The sequence below is a fragment of the Fonsecaea monophora genome (assembly GCF_001642475.1).
Source record: "Fonsecaea monophora strain CBS 269.37 chromosome Unknown Scaff6, whole genome shotgun sequence".
Classification (NCBI taxonomy): Eukaryota; Fungi; Ascomycota; class Eurotiomycetes; order Chaetothyriales; family Herpotrichiellaceae; genus Fonsecaea; species Fonsecaea monophora.
In genome coordinates, this window is record NW_019173937.1 from 241,207 (window position 1) to 259,621 (window position 18,415).

Genomic DNA, 18,415 nt, shown 5'->3' on the forward strand with positions numbered 1-18,415 from the left:
AGAGGGGTTTTCTCAATTATAGAGCCAAATGAAGGCTTGTGATTGGACCCGCTGCTTGGGAAGCACATGCCTCGGTCTTCAAACTACACGCATCATTTCCCAACCTCCGACGTCGACATGATCTGCTTCTCTCATTCCACGAACACCAAGCTCCGTCTGCTGACCGAACGGTGCCCAGCTTCTTCCTCGCTGGCGGTAAGCCATAAGAAACTGTAACCCCTGGCTCTCGAAGAGTCTCGACCACAGTCACAAGGATAAAAGAATAGACCTCATGGAAGTCTGTCTCCCAACCCACCCTCTCCCCTCTCCATCTCTCTACAGCAATCCTCACCCACTTCACCGTATCCCTCTCGTTGTGCCCTTATGCCTTGCCCTTCAGTAACACACACTCAAGGTATTGACTATCAAATGACACAGTCCCCTTCTTCGCCTCTGAGTCGCTCCTCGTCCTTCGCCCCGGGCCCGCATCGCCGCTCCCATCCAAACCTCCAACACTTGTCCCTCGCGCCCTTGACCCCCAGATACCCAATCGATCCGGCCGACTACGCTGCCTACTTCGACCCAGCGACATCGGAGCTACACACCTCCGCATCCATCTCCCATATCGCGAGCTTGCCGTCCCCTGGTGGAATTCTGTCGAGGAGTGGTTCCGCAGCACAGTCGCGGGCGCAGTCGCGAGCCAGTTCCCGGACGCGACTGAACCAGAAAAAAAAGAACCGATCCTTCGTGACGACTCAAACCCCATTACCTCTCACAGATGGGACCACTAGCATCCCTCCGCCTTCTGGGGCGCTGACGAGTGAAGGTCCCGGTCACAAATCCATCACCCGTCTCTCCGCCCTGACGAACCTCTCACCGCACCAGACGCACACTCCGGGAGAGTACTCGGGCAGCCGGTCCCTACACAAAACCGATTCTTCGTGGCTCATTCAGACAGGTCTTACGTTGACCGAGGGCTCGAGAGAATCGAAGGGCCAGTCATGGATATTCAAGCGTGACTCTTCCACCTCCTTGGCTACACCGATCGACGAACGCCCGCCGATGACGGTGAGATCCGGCAGAGCAACGCCGAGCGGCAACCTCAGTCGACGAGGCAGTTTCCAAAGACGCAGCAAGAGATCCTTGGCCATGACCCCCGTTCCGGCCACGACGCCAATGATCGAAGTAGACACGGGCCCGGATTGGGCCGACGAGCAGACACAGGCGGAGATTGCGGCACAGATGGACGCAGACTTTGCAGATGAGTTGGACGATGGCGATCCATATGGCATGTTGGATTTCGAGGCTCAATTCGACAGCGACGATGAGGAGGAACTACGGAAATCGATCAAAGGTTACAGACTAGGGCGGTGGATGGACGGGCTTGTGGATGTCTTTTTGCAACTAGAAGACGACTTTTCCACTCCTCAGCCCGACCTGGAGGCCGCAAGGCCCAAGACCGGTCCCGAAATTGCTACATCTACTGCTCCGCCAGCCAAAGACGCCGACCACCCTGGGCCGAGTGTCCGGTTCGAGGACTCGGTCGAGCCGCCTCCAGAAAGACCAAAAGGTGTCTGGGACGACGTTGCCTGGTTTGGCCGCATGCTGGCGAGGACCGTGCGGTCTTAGGATGACTCGATTAATGCGAAAATGTAATTTAGGCTCCCGCTCCGAACAATATCCATTCATACCTCTTCTACTTTCTCCTCTTTTGTTTATCCAGCAATATACTTTGTCTCTCGCCCCAAGTTTCGCGCGCTTTTTCTCCTCTAGTTGTTTTCCTCGCTCAGATGACCACATAACCACACTACAACACGACAACACGACCACACTCCAGACAATACACACCCACGCACACACATCCCCCTCTTTCCTAGCTAGGTACCACTGACGAGAATAGACCCTCTTCCCGCCGAATATTTGTTCAGTCCGCACCCCCCAGCAAGAAGGTTTAATAATTTTCACTGTGCCATGCCACAAGGCGAGAGAGTATGTCAAATGAACGGTCACAACTCCGCTCAAGGGCCAAAAGACGACAGAAAGGGGAAGGGAGGTTGATAAGGACGGAGATAAATCCGTCGAGGTAGAAGTGGCAAAGGGAGATTCCAGAACGATTGCTCACATTGGGAAGAAAGGGGGAAGAGAGGGCTGGGAGCAGAGAAAGGGACAAGAATGATAATGCAGATAGATACGCCAGCCATCCAGCCAGATAGAATCATTTTGATCGTGACGTAAAACCCCTATTTGCTCATGAAGCCTCCGTCCAAGCCGTGGCTTGAAGCACAGCTACCTCCAATGTCAGCACATGACTATGTATCTGGCAGGGTCGAAGTGTGGGAGAAGCGGTGGTCTTGCACCTCGATAACGCCACTGCCGCCACTCATATTGGCTTGTCTTACTGCCTTCGACAAGCCCAATGCTCATGACCCGGTGTCCATCATCACCCTCGAGCTTCGTTGATCTAATCCGAGTCGTCAAGAACCGCTACAGTGCTGCAGATCCTCTTCACCGGCCGCTCGCCGACGAAGTTGACCTCATCCTCATCATCGTGGCCACTATCTCGATTTCTCTTGAGTTCAGCGAGCTGAGCAAGATTGGCGTCGGCATTTTCTTTCTTGAACTTGATCCTCTGTGCCTCTTGCGCTGCCTGGGAACTGGAGTAAGTAACCTCCTGGGGTCATCCGCGTGCTCTGACATACCTTGAGTCGCCGGGCCAATTCCTTGAGTTCATCTGGTGACATAGTCTCAACATCTCTTTCCTCCAATGGCTGAGGCATTTCAGGTCGTTCGAGAATGCCAACGGCTTGCAAAGCTTCTATTGGAAAATCAGTCCGGTAATGCTCTCTCAGCGTTAAAGTCATACCTTTGCTGCGGTATTTGAAAACGAATACTGCATATGGCTTGTTCTCGATGTTGGCACCATGATGCAAAGTGGAGTTCCGACATGGCTGGGGAGGATCGAGACTGCGGAGCACATTATTATTTGTCTCTCCAGACCTTTTCAGTTTCCGTACCTCGCTCGCATATCGATTGCTGCGCCTTTGATGGCCTTCTCGGACACTGGCCCCGTGGCAAAATCTTTTACCCTCACTAGCGTACCGTCCATGCCTATGTCACGCTGCTTCCAAACTTCCACCTTGATAGAACCAAGATTCTGGTATCTTTCTTTGTCTTCTGGCCTGTAGTCATGGTCGACTAGAGCAATCAGTAAGCAGCCCTAATTGCGTGGTCGATTGACATACTCGACGAAAGATTGTTCCAACGAAATCGACGGAGTTGCTGGCCGCAACCAGATGAAGTTGTTTCTTTGACTCCGTGGATCCTGGAGCTCCACACATCAAGCTCCTGGTAGCGTTCCTTGTGACAACATCTTCCTCTAAATCGGGTTCCATCGATGTTGACGCAGAATGTTAGGAGGTCAGCTGCGCCGAAGCGGAATCCCTCTCGAATTTTACATTCGATTTGAAAGTTTGCACCAGGTATACCTTGGATATACCTCACTTGAGTATCAGAGGATAAATATTTTGCGTCTTCGGAAGTATCCTCGGGTGGTGGGTGATACTCTTGGATCTTCTCGTCGTCGACCACAATGGCGACTTCGACCTCTTTGATAACTGCCATTTCAGAAAGTGAGAGCTGACCTTGGTTGAAGGAATCAGACGAGGGAGCTAAGAGTGATGTAGATGGGGTCAACAACGCAAGAAGATGTGATAAAGCCAGAGGTGGTGCACAAGTCAAAGTTGAGAGACGATTATGATGAGACATCAAGCTGTGCATGTGCAAGTAATCATCCGGGTAAAAGGGCAGAACGAATGATAGATATAGAGACGGAAGGCATGATGAAGTGTGGTGAGTCCAAAAACTTCCACCAAATCTACGTGAATATAACTACGTCAGACGAAGCTGAGAGATATGTGAGGGTCGATGTAGTTCAGAGAAGAAGTCAAGATGAAGTCTGTCCTGAATTGTGTGGTAGAGGTAAAGAAGTGAAGGTGAATCCACTTGAAGAGGAAGCGGAAGGCGGAACGGTGCGTGACCATCTCTAGCGGCGGGAGAACATGCGGCCTTGTGGTCATCGTGGCCAGCCTTGTCGCCAACCACGCCAGCCACCAGCCTATCACGCCTGAATGCTGCCCATCAACTCAACTTTCCCATGACAACGGCCAGAACAGCAGCCAACTTGTATTTGTATGGCGTTGACGTGTATCACTTGACCGCGTTGACGACCCGTGGGATTCCAGTGTACGTGTACCAGTCACAAACAACGTAATACAGCATAGAAAACGAATAAACTGCGCATCCCACTTGATTCTCTCTCTTTCCCTCTGTCCTGCTTTCCTACATACCTCTTTCACACCATCCCCTCCGCCTACTTGGCTATAAACACCACCGACGATGTCCTCCACGACCTATCTCGTCCTCTCCCTCCTCCCCCTCTTCCTACAACCAAGCGTGGCATGGGGCTCCCTCGGTCACCGCACCGTCGCCTACCTGGCCTCGACGTACTTCACGCCCGAGTCCACACGCATGACGAACGACCTGCTGAACGGGCAGGACATCTCCGAAGCGGCGCTCTTCCCAGACAAGGTGCGGCACATGCCACAGTTCGCGTACACGCGGGGGTGGCACTACATTGACGCGCAGGACTCGCCGCCGCAGCGGTGCGGGATCAACATGACGCGGGACTGCGCCGTCGAGGCCGGGTGCGTCGTCAGCGCCATCGCCAACCACACGGGCCGCGTCGCCGACCCGTCACTGCCGCACTATCTCCGCGGCCAGAGCCTGCGCTTCATGATGCACTTCTTCGGCGACGTGCACCAGCCGCTGCACACCGAGGCCGAGGACCGCGGGGGCAATGAATACGAGGTGGCCTTTGACCGGCGGCGCACAAACCTGCACAGTGTCTGGGACACCCTCATCCCCAACAAATATGCCGGCATGGGCCACGACGACGAGTTCACCGCGGCGTGGCTGTGGGCGCAGAGACTCTCTGGCGCGGATGACAACAATGAGAGACCACTAGATGGAGAATGCCTGCACGATGCGGCAGATTGCGCGCTGTCTTGGGCCGGCGAGGCAAATGGCTATGTGTGCTCCTACGTGTTGGCTCATGACGTCCACGACCAGGACCTAGGCGGCGACTACTACGAGGGTGCCATCCCCGTCATCAACGAGATGATCCAGAAGGCTGGAAGGAGATTGGCCGCTTGGGTCAATGCCATATCTGCAAACTACAAGCCCAGCCATGCCGGTGATATCGACGTTCAGCACGCAATACAGATCCAGTGACACCCTCTTCAACAATGAGATATCTCTTGTCCGCAATGTTGGGGCCACCCCCTACAATCAAGGCTTTCGTGGGGTAGACAGAGAACACTAACGATCTGTTTTGGCGTGACTCAGACTCTGGCTTGACCATTTGTCTTTCTCCGGTTATCCGCCTATAGGTTGTGAACATGGTGCTTTTTCCAAATTCCCCATCGTCTACAATACCATAGCCAACTGCGGTAAGGGTGGGATCACAAAGTCAACCCCGCTAGGCAGCCACATATAAACAAAGACGAAGCAATGAGGCCGTGTGGTATTCAAGCACGGCCCGAATCCTCATTGAGCTTATGCCAAATCTGCGTCACTCGGGGCTGTGATCATAGCAAATTCTCTTCACCCCGATTGCCCCATCCCGGCCTTGTAGCGGCGGCTGATGGGACTCGAAACGTTAGTGTTACAAAAGAAACACAGCATTTGTCCTTCCCGGACCTGTAATGACCACACACGACAACCTCTTCTTTCCTCAAAGGACCTGCTCAGCCAATTGTTCGCCCTGTCGGTCAACGGCGTCCCTCACACTCCTTTGTGCAGATGTGACCAGCCCCCCATAATGATCCTCCAGTCGTCCCTTTTCTATAAAACTTCTCAGTTTGGCCTGTTCCTTTTCCATGTCCCTGCGAATGCCTTCCACTTCACTTTCAGCCAACCTATCTTGGAGACTGGCGGGGAATGCGTCATGGCGCAGGAGGTCGCTGGGTGAAAATAAACGAGCCGGAGTCCCCTCAGTCTGTTCCTGCAGGAAAACATGTTGTAGAATGCGGAACAGACAGGATTGATGCATCTCTTCCTCCACCCGCTGGTCATCTTTGCCGCCAGTCTCATTCAAAGCAAGCCACTCGTCGCGGATCATCGCCCTTCTCCAGACAAGCGCACGAAGATCCTCTCGTTTCGGAGCCGGCAGGTGAGATTCATCCACAATTTTCAGAGCGAGAATAAACTCCTGACCGTTGACTTCGGGATCCTCTTCAGGAGGTCCGGTCCAGTCTTTCGCATCCATCAACGTCAGCAGGTTGACCAATTCTTCGGCGGTCAAGGGTGTCTGACGCATCAGGGTTTTTAAGAGCTGCTTCAGCTCTCTTTTCAAAGCGGGCGTCTTTGCCACGACTCGACAGGCAAAGATATCCCCAGCCAGATCGCTCGCGGCTTTCTCATCGACGGCTGCACCGACCAATCCCATGACGTGGCGGTAAACCTGCTCCTGAATGGCGATCATCGAAAGAGCATCATCGTATGCTTTCACATCCCTGTGCTTGCCGCTACCCTCGTCCGCAGCCAAGGTTGCTAGCTTTCCGAGTGCCAACTCGGTCTTCTTGTTCCAAACATTGCTGGTCTCCTCCCCAGCTACCTCCTGAAGTGTCCTTGCTGCATGGTCGAAATCATCGCACGAGATAACATCGTGGATCCAGCTGAGTTTGCCGAGCTGTTGATGAGCCTTGGGAGCTATCCTGAAGAACCAGGTGAGGAATTTTTCTTTCTCTCCATCCTCCTGGCCCTTGACTAGAAGGCTTCCGCACTCCCCATCAATGAGCATCTGACTGAAAGCGGCAAAGGCCCATCCTTTGCCAAATCTACCATAGTAGGACTCGGCTCTCTCCTGCATCTCCTCGAGTTTGCGTTGATTGTCCTCAGCGAGACTTGGGTCAGCTTGAGCTTCAGCCACCAGTTGCTTGTAGTAGTCGTAGTGGAGGGTTACAAGATCTGCGTAATATTTCAACTTTTCCGCAAGCTGAATCGCCCCGGGCATGTTGAACAATGCAATAGCTTGCAGGGCTTGACCCAGTCTTTCTTGCTCCTCGCGCTCGAGGTTACTGAGTTCATCTTTCAATGCGTCGGGGTCGGTTTCATTGGCTTTTAGATGGCATTTCGCCTGAATGGCCTCCTCGCGCACCAGTCGCGAAAATAACTCGAGTTCGGTTGGTAGACGACTAGCTAATTCTTGAAGGGCCATTCGACTGGGTGCTTCATGAGGCTTTCCATCTAGATCCGTCGGCATTTTCTTCTTTTTATTTCTCCCGTGAGCAAACTCCCACCATTCGTTCAAAAACTTGCAGATGTCGTATATGAGACCCTGTCCGAATCGCAACGGCTCTGGAGTGGATGTCCAAGGATGAGGAATCTCGATCGGAAAGCCAGATACAAGTACGCCACTCTCGAAGACCTCGTCTCCAAGTCCGTAAAGAGGCGCATTGTCTTCACGAAATTTGAAGGCTGCGGAGTATGCTGCAATCCAGAGATCAACAGCTTCTTTCAAGTAGTCAGCAACCACTCTGGGATCTGTTACATCCATCGGTTCAAGTTCCGGGATGCAGCTGACTAACTCAGACATAAGATGGCCGACGTTCTTAACACTGTTCACAAGCCAATGTCTGACGCGATCTTTCTCCCCCTTTTCAGGGTCAGGGTATTTTTGCCGAGACTCATGCAAAGCTCGAAGGGTGAAATCCAAGTATGACATCTCGCGGTCGGGTTGTGGGTATTTTCGTTGAATCTCTTCCTGAACCTTCCACACTGCGTGGGCAGCGGCGAGCTTTTCTGCGTTCAATAGTAATCCAAAACGCGTCAAGCGAGATACCGCGGAGGGATAGTAGTTTATCACGTGTTCGGCCAGATCGTCGAGGGCTTTGGCGCGCAGTCGCATTTGCATGTCGATTGAGGGTGCTGACTTGGGAAGATGCTTGGACGAGGAAGACAAGATCTCCGAGCTGATCTCTAGAGCGGCTGCTTCAATCTCCTCAGGTGGAAATGTCTGGTTGGCATGCTTGAGGTCCAGGGGGTTTTGTTTGATGGTGCCAAAGAAGACTGCTTGTTCAATTTTGCTCTTCGCCGTAATTCGGTCTCGTTCTTCGGCCTCATCCACATCGACTTCCTCGTCATCGCGAAGACGGGAAGTTAGTTTTACCATGCCAAATCCTCGCACCCCAAAGACAAGAGATGAGTGTTTATCCGAAGCTTCAAGCGCGAAGCCAAGAACCTCGTAGATAGTCGACTCTTGGAATCGAACGCAATCTTGAAAGGGTTCAGGCAATGCCTCCCGTTCCATGAGCAATTGAGAAGATGGGGATTCCCGTATTCTGGCCAGGGAGAACAGCACGATGGCAGTCTCGAATATAACGAATGCCACAGGTTGAGATTTCGAAACACACAGTCGAGGTCTCCAGTGGCTCGATTCTGTCGATGAAGAAGAAAAGCAATTAATCGGGTGCACCACTTTGACTTTCGCCCCTTGGTCGACGATCATCTCGATAATATGATACCTGGTTTCCTGTTCCGTTGAGCTGGAAACTAGGACTATCATTGGGGCACCATGGCTGTCTCGTCGGCTAAGGGCACTGCTCGGTCCTATCGAGAGTTCCACATCCAGAACTTTGAAGCGCATCACATCCGGCTGCGCTGATCGTAAGGCTTCCAGAATCTCGTCCTTGAAGTTAAATGAGTTCTCGAGCGAGTTGCCGACAGCCAGGTTCGTATTCCAGAATTCTAGATCAGCATCCTCGGTGGCGATAACGACATCGCGTTGTCCTTTTCTTGAGCCTCCAGCTTTGATGATAGGTATCCCTTTCCTTCGATCGGAGCCGAAAACATTTCTGATGCTTCCAAATATACCTCCTGCCGCGTTCGTGTATTTGCGAAGGAACTGGACGCCAATTCCAGGCCGCCCCATTTGATCACGTATTGTCAAGTGCGCCACACGACCATGGCGGAGTGAAAGGATAAATCCCGATGGCTCTGCATTAACCAACTCTTCAACGACTTCGCCACTCATCATCCCTGGTATCGATCCTTGGACGCTTGAAGCTTGACCAGGTATCACAGAGGAGGCGTTAGACAGGGTTTCCCAGTACACGATTTTGCCCCATTTTGCCGACACTGCGACGATGCCGGGTTCTCCGCTCGCAGATTTTGCCGTGAATGTTGCATGAGGTAGAGGGTCACCAACCGAGGCTGGAGGGAAGGGCAACTTGAAGGTGATGACATCCTTAGACGGCGGTGTTGATGCGGTTGAGTTGTATGGCCAAATTATAGCGTCGGTATGCGTCAATGCCAAAGCGTAGCCGTATTCGGGAGAAATCACACATGAATATTGGATGTTCGGCCGATTTCTGATCTGGTCTGGGAGCGCAGGAAGCTGGGCAACGGTGTAGAAGTCATTATTAGATAAAGTCACTCCAGCATTAGTGTTGACAGCTCGGTCGGCGCGCTTTTCTGCTTTTTTGGCTCCTCGCAAAGTCAATTCTTTTGTCGGCGCCACTATAACTGCGTGTCCATTGCTCTTAACCTCAGCCGCATCCTTCCCTCCCAGATCACCAACCTTTGATTCGGCCAGAGGTTCAAAGGTGTCTCGTCGCAGGGCAGATCGTTTTCGCTTCGCTTGAGGTAATTTGAGAGAGTCTTCGGGGCCTGCTGCCTGACGTGTTCGTTTAGGACGCAGCGACTGAGTCCGCGAGGTATCTGCGGAGAACATCCTGCACAGCGGACAAAAGGCAGGCCCGACTGAAGGAAATGAGGAAGAATTAGAACGGCTGAGCCGTTTGTGTTGATGACGGCTTTGGAATTATTGCAATGTTATTGCCGTGCTAAACCCCGGAAGGCTCCCTTTCGCGTCCGTTTTCGCCAAGATAAATGTAAAACCGGCGGCCCATTCATTCCTCTTCGGAAGCATTCTTCGCGTCCACATCTAGAAGAGCCACGCTGGGTTTGTCTGCCGCTTTAAGAGAAACACGTCGTTCTTCTCGTACCGAGTACAAGTAATGGTGTTGTTTCTGTTTCCTGCTATATCTTCAATCTACAGTCGAGAAAATCCTTCTTTATGTGGGCGACTACCACACCTCTTCGTCACATCGGGGTAGCTAACATTAGCCGTCCACCTTTTTCTGCTCCCCAAGAACCTATCCAGCCCTAGACACAATCCGACGTTACAAGTCAGAAAGCTGCAATACGCGTTGTGCTGTGTCGCGCTTCATGTGGCGCGAATGAGTCGGCGAAGCCCCTCCAGTGGCCACATATCGTCCGAAGGAATCGGATGAGCATAGGACCAGCTCAGACTTGAGAATCTTGCACCAACTAAAGATTTCTAGATCTGCGACATTGCTAGCTTCCCGCGACTCCAAATGACCTACCAGCACTACGATTTGTCCTTTCACATGTTCCGATAATCTACGCCACATAGCATCCAAGCCTGGACGTGGTGAACTTGTACAGGCAGAAGGAGGAACATATGAGGGTCAACTCCAGATCCGAATTAGGCCTCGAAGAACGCAGTGGGTGTCCGGACGCCGACGAGTGATTCAGGTTGGTCACCATCGACTTGGGAATATAGAAGGCATCCTAGATAATACCCGAGTATCCATTGGACAAACATGTTCGTGGCTACTAGATACGCTTGGACAGCTTAGTATGCAACGTTAAAGACTAGAGAACTCCAATTTAAAAACACGTTATGAGCCTAGATGTCAGCATTCCCTTGTAGGTCGATTGTCTGGGAAATGACACATCTACGCAGGAATCAAAGCAACGACGATGTCCGATCCTCGGCTCGAAAAGTGTTAGCAGAACGAGTGGAAAAACTGCCAGTATGATCTGTTGTCACAATTCCCGGTGAAGGGTTTGGATTCCGGCTAAGCTAATACATGTGTGCTTGAATCATTTCTCTCCGCCCTGTTCCCAGGCCATTCATTCACTTCAATCGGTTTGCTTGCAGAAGCAAGTGCCTGCTGCATGGTAGCACAGTATACATTCGTTCAAAGCACCTTCAAGCGCCATATATCGAGAATGACAGTCGGATCGTCATCATCTCGAACGAGTCTCGTTGATTTTGTGGTATTACAATTTCTTATCTTCATCATCATAGCTCCCTCCCAAAGTGCTGGAGTCGGTGCTCTCTTCCTTGGACAGAGTGGAGGCCTTTTCGATATCTTCGTCGGTAGGTCCGTGCAATCCTTCCTCAAAGACAGGCTCGGCGTCGACGGTTTCGAACTTGGTCTTGAAATCCCCGAGGACTTGGGTGCTGGAGTTGGAACGACGGCGAGAATTGGTGAACTTGTAGTCGTAGTCGTGGACTTCATCGCCTTCACGACCCCTGTCAACATGTCAGTGTCTCAGAGCGCAGTTGACAGTCAGTTGAGGGGTAGCCATACCAATTGCCCTTGCCGCCACCTTGCTTCTTCACACCTTTTGGATCGGCGTCAACGTGGCCATGTTTAGCGAAGTAGCGAGGAAGGCGTTCTTCAGGGAGGGCGGAACCATCAGCAATGGCACTGTGGTTGCGGTCATTTCCTTTGTTGGTTCGAGTCACTTCAGTCAAGGGTTAGTCAGAGTAACTGGGGGCGGAAGAGCTGGGTAGACTTACTGATGGAGTAGAGGGCGAGGACGGATGGGATAGAGTTGGTTGAGAAGGTCGAAGTGATAGACGGAGGGTTGTGGTGATGATTTGGGACTGATAGTGAGAACAAGAGTCAGTTATATGAAGTCGGAGTTGAGGATTGGGCAACAGGGATAAGAACGACACGCGACCCTGCAAGTGAGGTCAAAAACAGAGAAGCTCGGACCACCCCTTGTGTGTTGATCATTGATGATTGGGGAGGAGGTAGCACTTGGAACTCACCACACAGTGCACTTCGCTTACTTTTGGGAGCAGATAGCAATACGAGTTGAAGAGTGGGTGAAGCTGGAAGTGAGAGAAGGAAGAAGGTAAAAGAGGTTACGATTGACTTCTAAGCAGAAAGGTACCTTTAGTTTGGGAGAGCAATCAGTAAGTCAAGGGAAGACGAAAGCCGGACCAGTGTGGAACCTTAGAAAGCTCTAGATGGTGAGAGTGTTGTGATTGGGGAGCAGCTGGCAAAGAAAGACGCAGAGAGGCCAGCTGCTCGCATGACCTCCCTGCCTGTTCTGGCGCCTTCTTTCCCCTCGCTCCAATCGTCAGGGCGCCTTCCCCGGATTCCACACCCTTCACCTTTCCCAATGGGCTCTTTTAGCGCGGGGTTTGGGCCTTTGCTCGCCTCCACTTAAGCATCCACTTGGTACCTACAGTAGGTAAGGTGTTCATGGCTTTTCATTTTCGATGCCCATTTGTCCATGAAGAAACACACAAGGCTGAGCAGAACTTCCCCCAGCAACCGCATGAGGTAATTTCCAACAGAATACAATGGGCAAGAATTAGGGAATTTGCTAATGAGATGACCGGTGCCACCAGCGTCGATGTGAAGTGGATACTTGTCCATGCGTGACCAACTACGAAAGAATATTGGGGCCTACAGGTCAAGTGATAAAAGCCACAAAATATCGCAAAATGGACCCTCCGTGGCGGTCAACATTTCCACATTGTGTTTCAGTCAGACGTCAAGGCATTGTCGAAGTGGATTTGCCCCCTGAGACAAAGCCTCACACTCTTGTACTTGTACTATTGAGCACATAGCTAGCAAGCTTGGTACCTTGGTATCCAGGCACCCAGGCACCACCAACTGTCTCCTGCTCAAGTGGTGTGAGGGCGGAGTTTTCCGGCAGCTTTAAATCACGTGAGAGGGGTCGCTATGGGCTCTGGCTGCAGCACTGGATCTTGTATCAGATAGTTATCATTTCCCAAATGCGAAGTGGTTTCATAGCTTCACTTGCCTCAGGCATTCAGGTACCGAGCTTCACAGAACCTCCCACGCGGGTAGGGACAGCTGGAAACAACACCCGCGGAATTATACCTTGGGTACTAGCACCACCTGTTGTATCAGTCCGCTGCAGGGCCCTTAGCGTCATAACTACCCCTCTAGCGCCAGGGCAAGTCTCGATTTCTAATCCTGGCCTTTTATCATTCATTCTTTTCCCAATTACTCTTTTACCCTCTACTACCACAGCCTCCTAGGTCCCTAATTTTCCGATTGTCGCCCATCTTGCTGTCAAAATGTCGCCCTCCGTTCTCATGGACACCTCTGACGATTTCGTCATGCCCGCCTTCAAGGCCCCGCAGTCATCGAACCGCACACTCCTCCTTTCGCCACCGTCGCTCTCGTCACATCAAGAAATACTAACTGGCCTGTTGGAAATGCACGACCGCGCCCACACCGACTTGCAGATGTTGGACAGGCTGTCTCTCGGCCTGGTTTCACTCCCTCAGTCCACGTATGATGTCATCACAATCCTTTCCGATGCAGATGGATCACGTCGTGAAAGTCAAAATCTGATCAGTCGGGACATATTGGCTTTGCTGGTCGAAGCTTTGAAGAGTGGTGGACATTTGCGCAGTCAGGACGGGTCTTTTGGGGCAGTGGATGGTCCAGAGAAGACCGAGACCATCCTCGCCGGGCTTTCTTTCCAGCCAGGAGTGGGGTTCGTGAAGCCAAACTACGGGGCACAGGACTCGGTCCCTTTAAAATTTGGGAGAAAGAAGACATCACAAGCCGCTGGCGGCCTTACCAGCGCAAGGAACGGCGAGTCTGTGTCACTGCCGGTCAATGGCAAACGGAAGAGCACGGACGATGCTATTGTGCCTGCGGGTGTAGGATTTGACGATGGGATGGATGATTCAGACGACGAATTGATTGACGAAGATACCTTGCTAGATGAAGACGACTTGAAGAGGCCTATCAAGATTCGTGAGTGGACGGTGTTTTCCAAGGGTGATCAAGCAGCTAACAAATCCAAGCCACTGAATGCCAACCCAAGGCGAAGCGACGTCGAGCATGCAAGGACTGTACTTGTGGGCTAGCACAGAAACTGGAAGCTGAAGATCGAGCTAGACGAGAGAATGCCGACAAGGCGTTGAACACGATGAAGTTACAAGCAGACGATCTCGCCGAGGTCGACTTTACTGTGCAAGGCAAAGTTGGAAGCTGTGGCAACTGCAGCCTTGGAGGTGAGCCACCCCTCGTTGTTCTTGACTCTTTTGTTTCTAATACGCTGATGCCTGTCAGATGCTTTCCGATGCGACGGCTGCCCGTATATCGGACTACCTGCCTTCAAGCCAGGTGAAGAGGTTCGATTGCTAAACAATGAGATTCAATTGTAGAAGTGCATACTCGGTACAAGTACAAGAGTTTCATGGCATGGCGACGGCGTTTTGATCGGCGGCATCTTTAGACCGCCATGTACCACAGATATAAAGGTATCCATATCCATGTAGGGGGTCATGAGGAATGTCTTTGTTGAACTTGAATACAATACCCAATGCAAGATGAAACTGATTCTGAAACTCGTGGCTTTTAGTGCTGGGCCATATTCCGACTGACATGGAGGGGTTGGACGAATGATGTTCGTGGCGATTGCCCGATTGTCAGCCCCATCTCCACAAAGTCTGTCGGCACCTAGTCGCCGAACCCGCTTGCACCCATTTTTTTTCGTTATTCTAGCTGACCATCTTGCTCCTCTCGTCTCTCCTCTTGACGACGTTATCTGTTTTGTTTTGACCACTTTGCCTCGACAAACTGTATCGTGGTATAGCCTTCACGATTTCGTATCGCTCGAACTGCTCAATCGCATCGCTGATTGAATTCTACCACCATATCTGCGGCCTCACCTCGCAATGTCGTTCTCTTCCCTCGTTCAGGACATTGCCTTCCGCGACTCACAGTCGCAAACTAATGCGCGGACAAGTGCCAGCAATGTCAGCAACAATGACACCCAGTCTACCATCTCTCGGCCATCACAGGCTCGCTCATACACATCTACGGCCGCCACCAGCGTGAGCATTGCAGGCGATATCTCCAGTCAACTGCACGCTGGCTACAGTCATCCACTTGCTAGATCATGGCAAGCAGAGAGACAACTAACAAAGGTTCGCATCCATCAGCCTATTCTTCAGCAGGGCCTCCTCTCTAACACAATTCCCTAGTCAATGCTCATCTATCCACTCTTCATCACCGACAACCCTGACGAGATAACTGAGGTCCCTTCCCTCCCAAATCAAAAGCGCCTCGGCCTCAATAAACTTGTCCCTTTTCTCGCACCTCTTGTTCAAAAGGGTCTACGCTCCGTCATTCTCTTTGGCGTTCCCCTCGCCCCCGATGCGAAAGATGCTCTAGGCACAGCAGCCGATGATCCGGAAGGCCCTGTTATAAAAGGCATTCAGCTCATTCGTCGACACTTTCCTCAACTATATGTGGTCGCAGACGTTTGTCTCTGCGAGTACACCTCGCACGGCCACTGTGGAATTCTCCGCGATGACGGCTCCTTGAATAACGCGATGAGCGTTGAGCGCATTTCCGATGTTGCTTTGGCGTATGCTCACGCTGGTGCTCATTGTGTGGCACCTTCTGACATGAACGACGGTCGCATTCGCGCCATCAAACTGAAGCTTATCGAGGCTGGGCTGTCACACCAAGTCACCTTGATGAGCTATGCGGCAAAATTCTCCGGTTGCTTGTACGGGCCTTTCAGGGATGCGGCAGGATCGTGCCCGAGCTTTGGCGATCGGAAATGCTATCAGCTCCCTCCCGGTGGCCGGGGTCTTGCTCGTCGAGCCATCACACGAGATATCCAAGAGGGTGCAGATATCATCATGGTGAAACCCGCTTCGTCCTTTCTGGACATTATCTCGGATGCCAAGGAAATTGCAAAGGATATGCCCATCGCCGCATATCAGGTTAGTGGAGAATATGCCATGATCCACGCCGGGGCCAAAGCGGGCGTATTTGATCTGAAGACCATGGCTTTCGAGAGTACAGAAGGTATCTTACGAGCCGGAGCAGGAATTGTGGTCAGTTATTTTACACCGGAGTTTTTGGATTGGCTCAGCGTTTAAATTCTTGCGATGAAGAAGTGAACTCATGGCGCAGGACGAGCGGATATGTTGCGTGGGGCTACATGAGTGGTTTCGTGATGTGATCAAGGAGAAAGAGATCCAATGATCGGCACTGATTTGAAGAGACGAAGCACATGCATGATTGATGAGACATTATCTCCGCGATGAGCAATATGGCTTGCAACAGCTGGAGCTGAGTTTGACGCCATGTTGCACATTAGAGCAGAGGAGGAGGAGACAAGCGCAAGAACATTGTGGGAACAGGAGGAGAAGCAAAAGGCACAAGGAAAATCAAAACCAATGAGTCTCAAACAAGAATTTTTGCTCGAGCGCAAAGCCTGCCTTTTCCTCGCCCACATACTCGTATTTGCCCCAGCGTTGTACAGAGCGACCCCGGTCATACGAAGATACATACATGTAAACTAGTATGGAGTGTCAGTGATAAAATTCCTTGTTTACCTTGTTGATTTCCCGGTCTTCCCGTCTGCTGACGACGGCATTTCTCTCGCTCTTGAGCTATCCGTCTCGGCAATGCAATGCTAGGGCTGATTTTCCTTGTGTGAAATATATCCGCATGGGAGGTAATTCGCAACCTTTTGTCCAAATCTTTCAAGAGTTGACTTCGATGTGGCGCCATCGTGGCCGACGACGACGACGACGAGTGGAGAGGGAAAAGCTTCTGGGCCTCCGTCTCAGCCACGCCGGCATGGCCTTGAGGTCCCGTTTGTTTGTTGTTCTGCCGGAGGCAAAGGCGAAGGTGAGAGTGAAGGCGGGAAGGGAGGCTAGAGGCCAGGGAGGGAGGTAGGGGAAGAAGGAAAGGGAACGTGCATGGAGCGGCGAGGTGCGGGAAACCAGTCATATCAAACACTGAATTCCGTCCACCGAGGAAGAAAAGAGATGCAGGCAGGCAGACAGGCTGGTGGCGGGTAAGCAAGCAGTCCATACTCTCGGGCAGTCTGGATATGATATGATATAATATACCTGCCTGGATGCTGCCGACCGTCTTGGTTTTGGCCTTGGTCTTGGTGATGGTTACACGCTGCGGTGCGCGAGTACACCAAGATGCGTCTTCGTCCACACTGGTCAATCGAGATGCAGAATCCTACCCGGGAAAGGGGGGTAGTGCAGGACAAAAACATAGCGGCACAGGGAAGGCAAGAAACTGATGGGATGATGGGGAGAGGAAGGAAAAAAGCTGGTTCGAAAGTGTGATATATAAACAAGGACCAGGGACTTTTCCACCCCTCTGTTCTTGTTCTTCTTTATTTATTCATTCTTCTGACCTCTGGGCTTCCCGACTCTTCTCATTCAAGGGTCTAACACAGAGTCATCCAGCGTTAGCCTTGATCTCTTCTCCGTCTTGTTCCATTAAGAGATAGCCGCTAACGGAGAGCGAGAAGAAAGATCAGTCAACGCTACCATGAGGCTCTCTTCCATCCTCTATGCCGGCCTGACCCTGGCTGCCACGGTTTCAGCATACAGTATCGACCTCTGGAGCAAGTACGACTACCAGGGGGACCAAGCCAAATTTGTAATATCCCTGGCTCCTTGCTGGCTGGTGTTGAAGTCAGCAGTCTACCCTCGCAGAATCATGTACTGATTGGAAAGCACAGACAACCGAGTAAACCAAACCCCAATTTCTCCCGTTTTATTAGCCTGGTGAAGGGGAAAGAAGAGATGAAGCTAACCGATCACGGGTGTGAAAACACAGTGGTATACACAAGGTCTCCTGGTCTGGAGGTGCAGGCTCGTGGATTTGGAAATCTGACTTCAATGATGGGTGCTGTGTTGTGTTTTGTCGGGGAAGCACGGTAGGAAGTCCCCTTCTGCTTTACTGTCTCGAGCATCTTATATTCGGCCCTTTTCCTTCATCATGGCTGACTGATTTTGTTGTCGAGTAGAATGTCGGGAAGTATTGTCAGTCTGCCGAGAAAGCAGAATCGTCGGCCGGAGTGAACAAAGTGGTCATCGGTTGCGGAAACACGACCTTGAACTGCTAGGAGGCAATTTGCACTCACGAAAGGCTTCGCCGCCATGGAGCGGGATGATGTTCTCTCGTTGACCAACAATCACCCTGGCTCCTCAGCTCGTCTTGTGAACACGATGCGCCTTTGCAGAGACGTAGATGTTGGCGAGTTCTAGATCAGTCTGCAAATTTTCCACAATGATGATATGAAAGGATTGGCACATGAGAAGCTCATGTTGAATTTCACTCGGAATCGCCGGGGTCAGCCGAGCATGTTCAGGACACGGATGGTGGTGAATATGGCAAAGTAAAATAGATCAGGGCTTTCCTCATCGTGTGACCTCCGCAGATCCGTGACAAATCAGGAAAGAGTTCTCTCGGTCCCTGTGAAAGCTGAAGGAAGAGGAAGCAGATCCTGG

The 18,415-nt window shown here is 51.7% G+C and overlaps 6 protein-coding genes across 6 annotated transcripts; 4 read left to right on the forward strand and 2 right to left on the reverse strand.

Moving 5' to 3' along the window:
- Positions 1–408: 408 nt before the first annotated feature.
- On the forward strand, positions 409–1,608 carry AYO21_01592 (hypothetical protein; the record flags this gene model as incomplete). Its single annotated transcript, XM_022651574.1, has 1 exon — positions 409–1,608. One exon carries the CDS (start codon positions 409–411, stop codon positions 1,606–1,608), a length of 1,200 nt encoding a protein of 399 aa, XP_022516087.1.
- Positions 1,609–2,440: 832 nt separating this feature from the next.
- Positions 2,441–3,600, reverse strand: AYO21_01593 (hypothetical protein; the record flags this gene model as incomplete). Its single annotated transcript, XM_022651575.1, has 5 exons — positions 2,441–2,626; positions 2,679–2,794; positions 2,843–2,943; positions 2,994–3,174; positions 3,222–3,600. The coding sequence occupies 5 exons, from the start codon at positions 3,598–3,600 to the stop codon at positions 2,441–2,443; spliced, it is 963 nt and encodes a 320-aa protein (XP_022516088.1).
- A 774-nt stretch (positions 3,601–4,374) lies between these two features.
- Positions 4,375–5,268, forward strand: AYO21_01594 (hypothetical protein; the record flags this gene model as incomplete). The annotated part of the gene is made up of 1 exon (XM_022651576.1): positions 4,375–5,268. The coding sequence occupies one exon, from the start codon at positions 4,375–4,377 to the stop codon at positions 5,266–5,268; it is 894 nt and encodes a 297-aa protein (XP_022516089.1).
- A 502-nt stretch (positions 5,269–5,770) lies between these two features.
- Positions 5,771–9,769, reverse strand: AYO21_01595 (hypothetical protein; the record flags this gene model as incomplete). Its single annotated transcript, XM_022651577.1, has 1 exon — positions 5,771–9,769. One exon carries the CDS (start codon positions 9,767–9,769, stop codon positions 5,771–5,773), a length of 3,999 nt encoding a protein of 1,332 aa, XP_022516090.1.
- Positions 9,770–13,195: 3,426 nt separating this feature from the next.
- AYO21_01596 (hypothetical protein) lies at positions 13,196–14,299 on the forward strand (the record flags this gene model as incomplete). Its single annotated transcript, XM_022651578.1, has 3 exons — positions 13,196–13,886; positions 14,000–14,146; positions 14,205–14,299. 3 exons carry the CDS (start codon positions 13,196–13,198, stop codon positions 14,297–14,299), a joined length of 933 nt encoding a protein of 310 aa, XP_022516091.1.
- A 513-nt stretch (positions 14,300–14,812) lies between these two features.
- Positions 14,813–16,030, forward strand: AYO21_01597 (hypothetical protein; the record flags this gene model as incomplete). The annotated part of the gene is made up of 2 exons (XM_022651579.1): positions 14,813–15,064; positions 15,122–16,030. The coding sequence occupies 2 exons, from the start codon at positions 14,813–14,815 to the stop codon at positions 16,028–16,030; spliced, it is 1,161 nt and encodes a 386-aa protein (XP_022516092.1).
- Between the last annotated feature and the right edge of the window lie 2,385 nt (positions 16,031–18,415).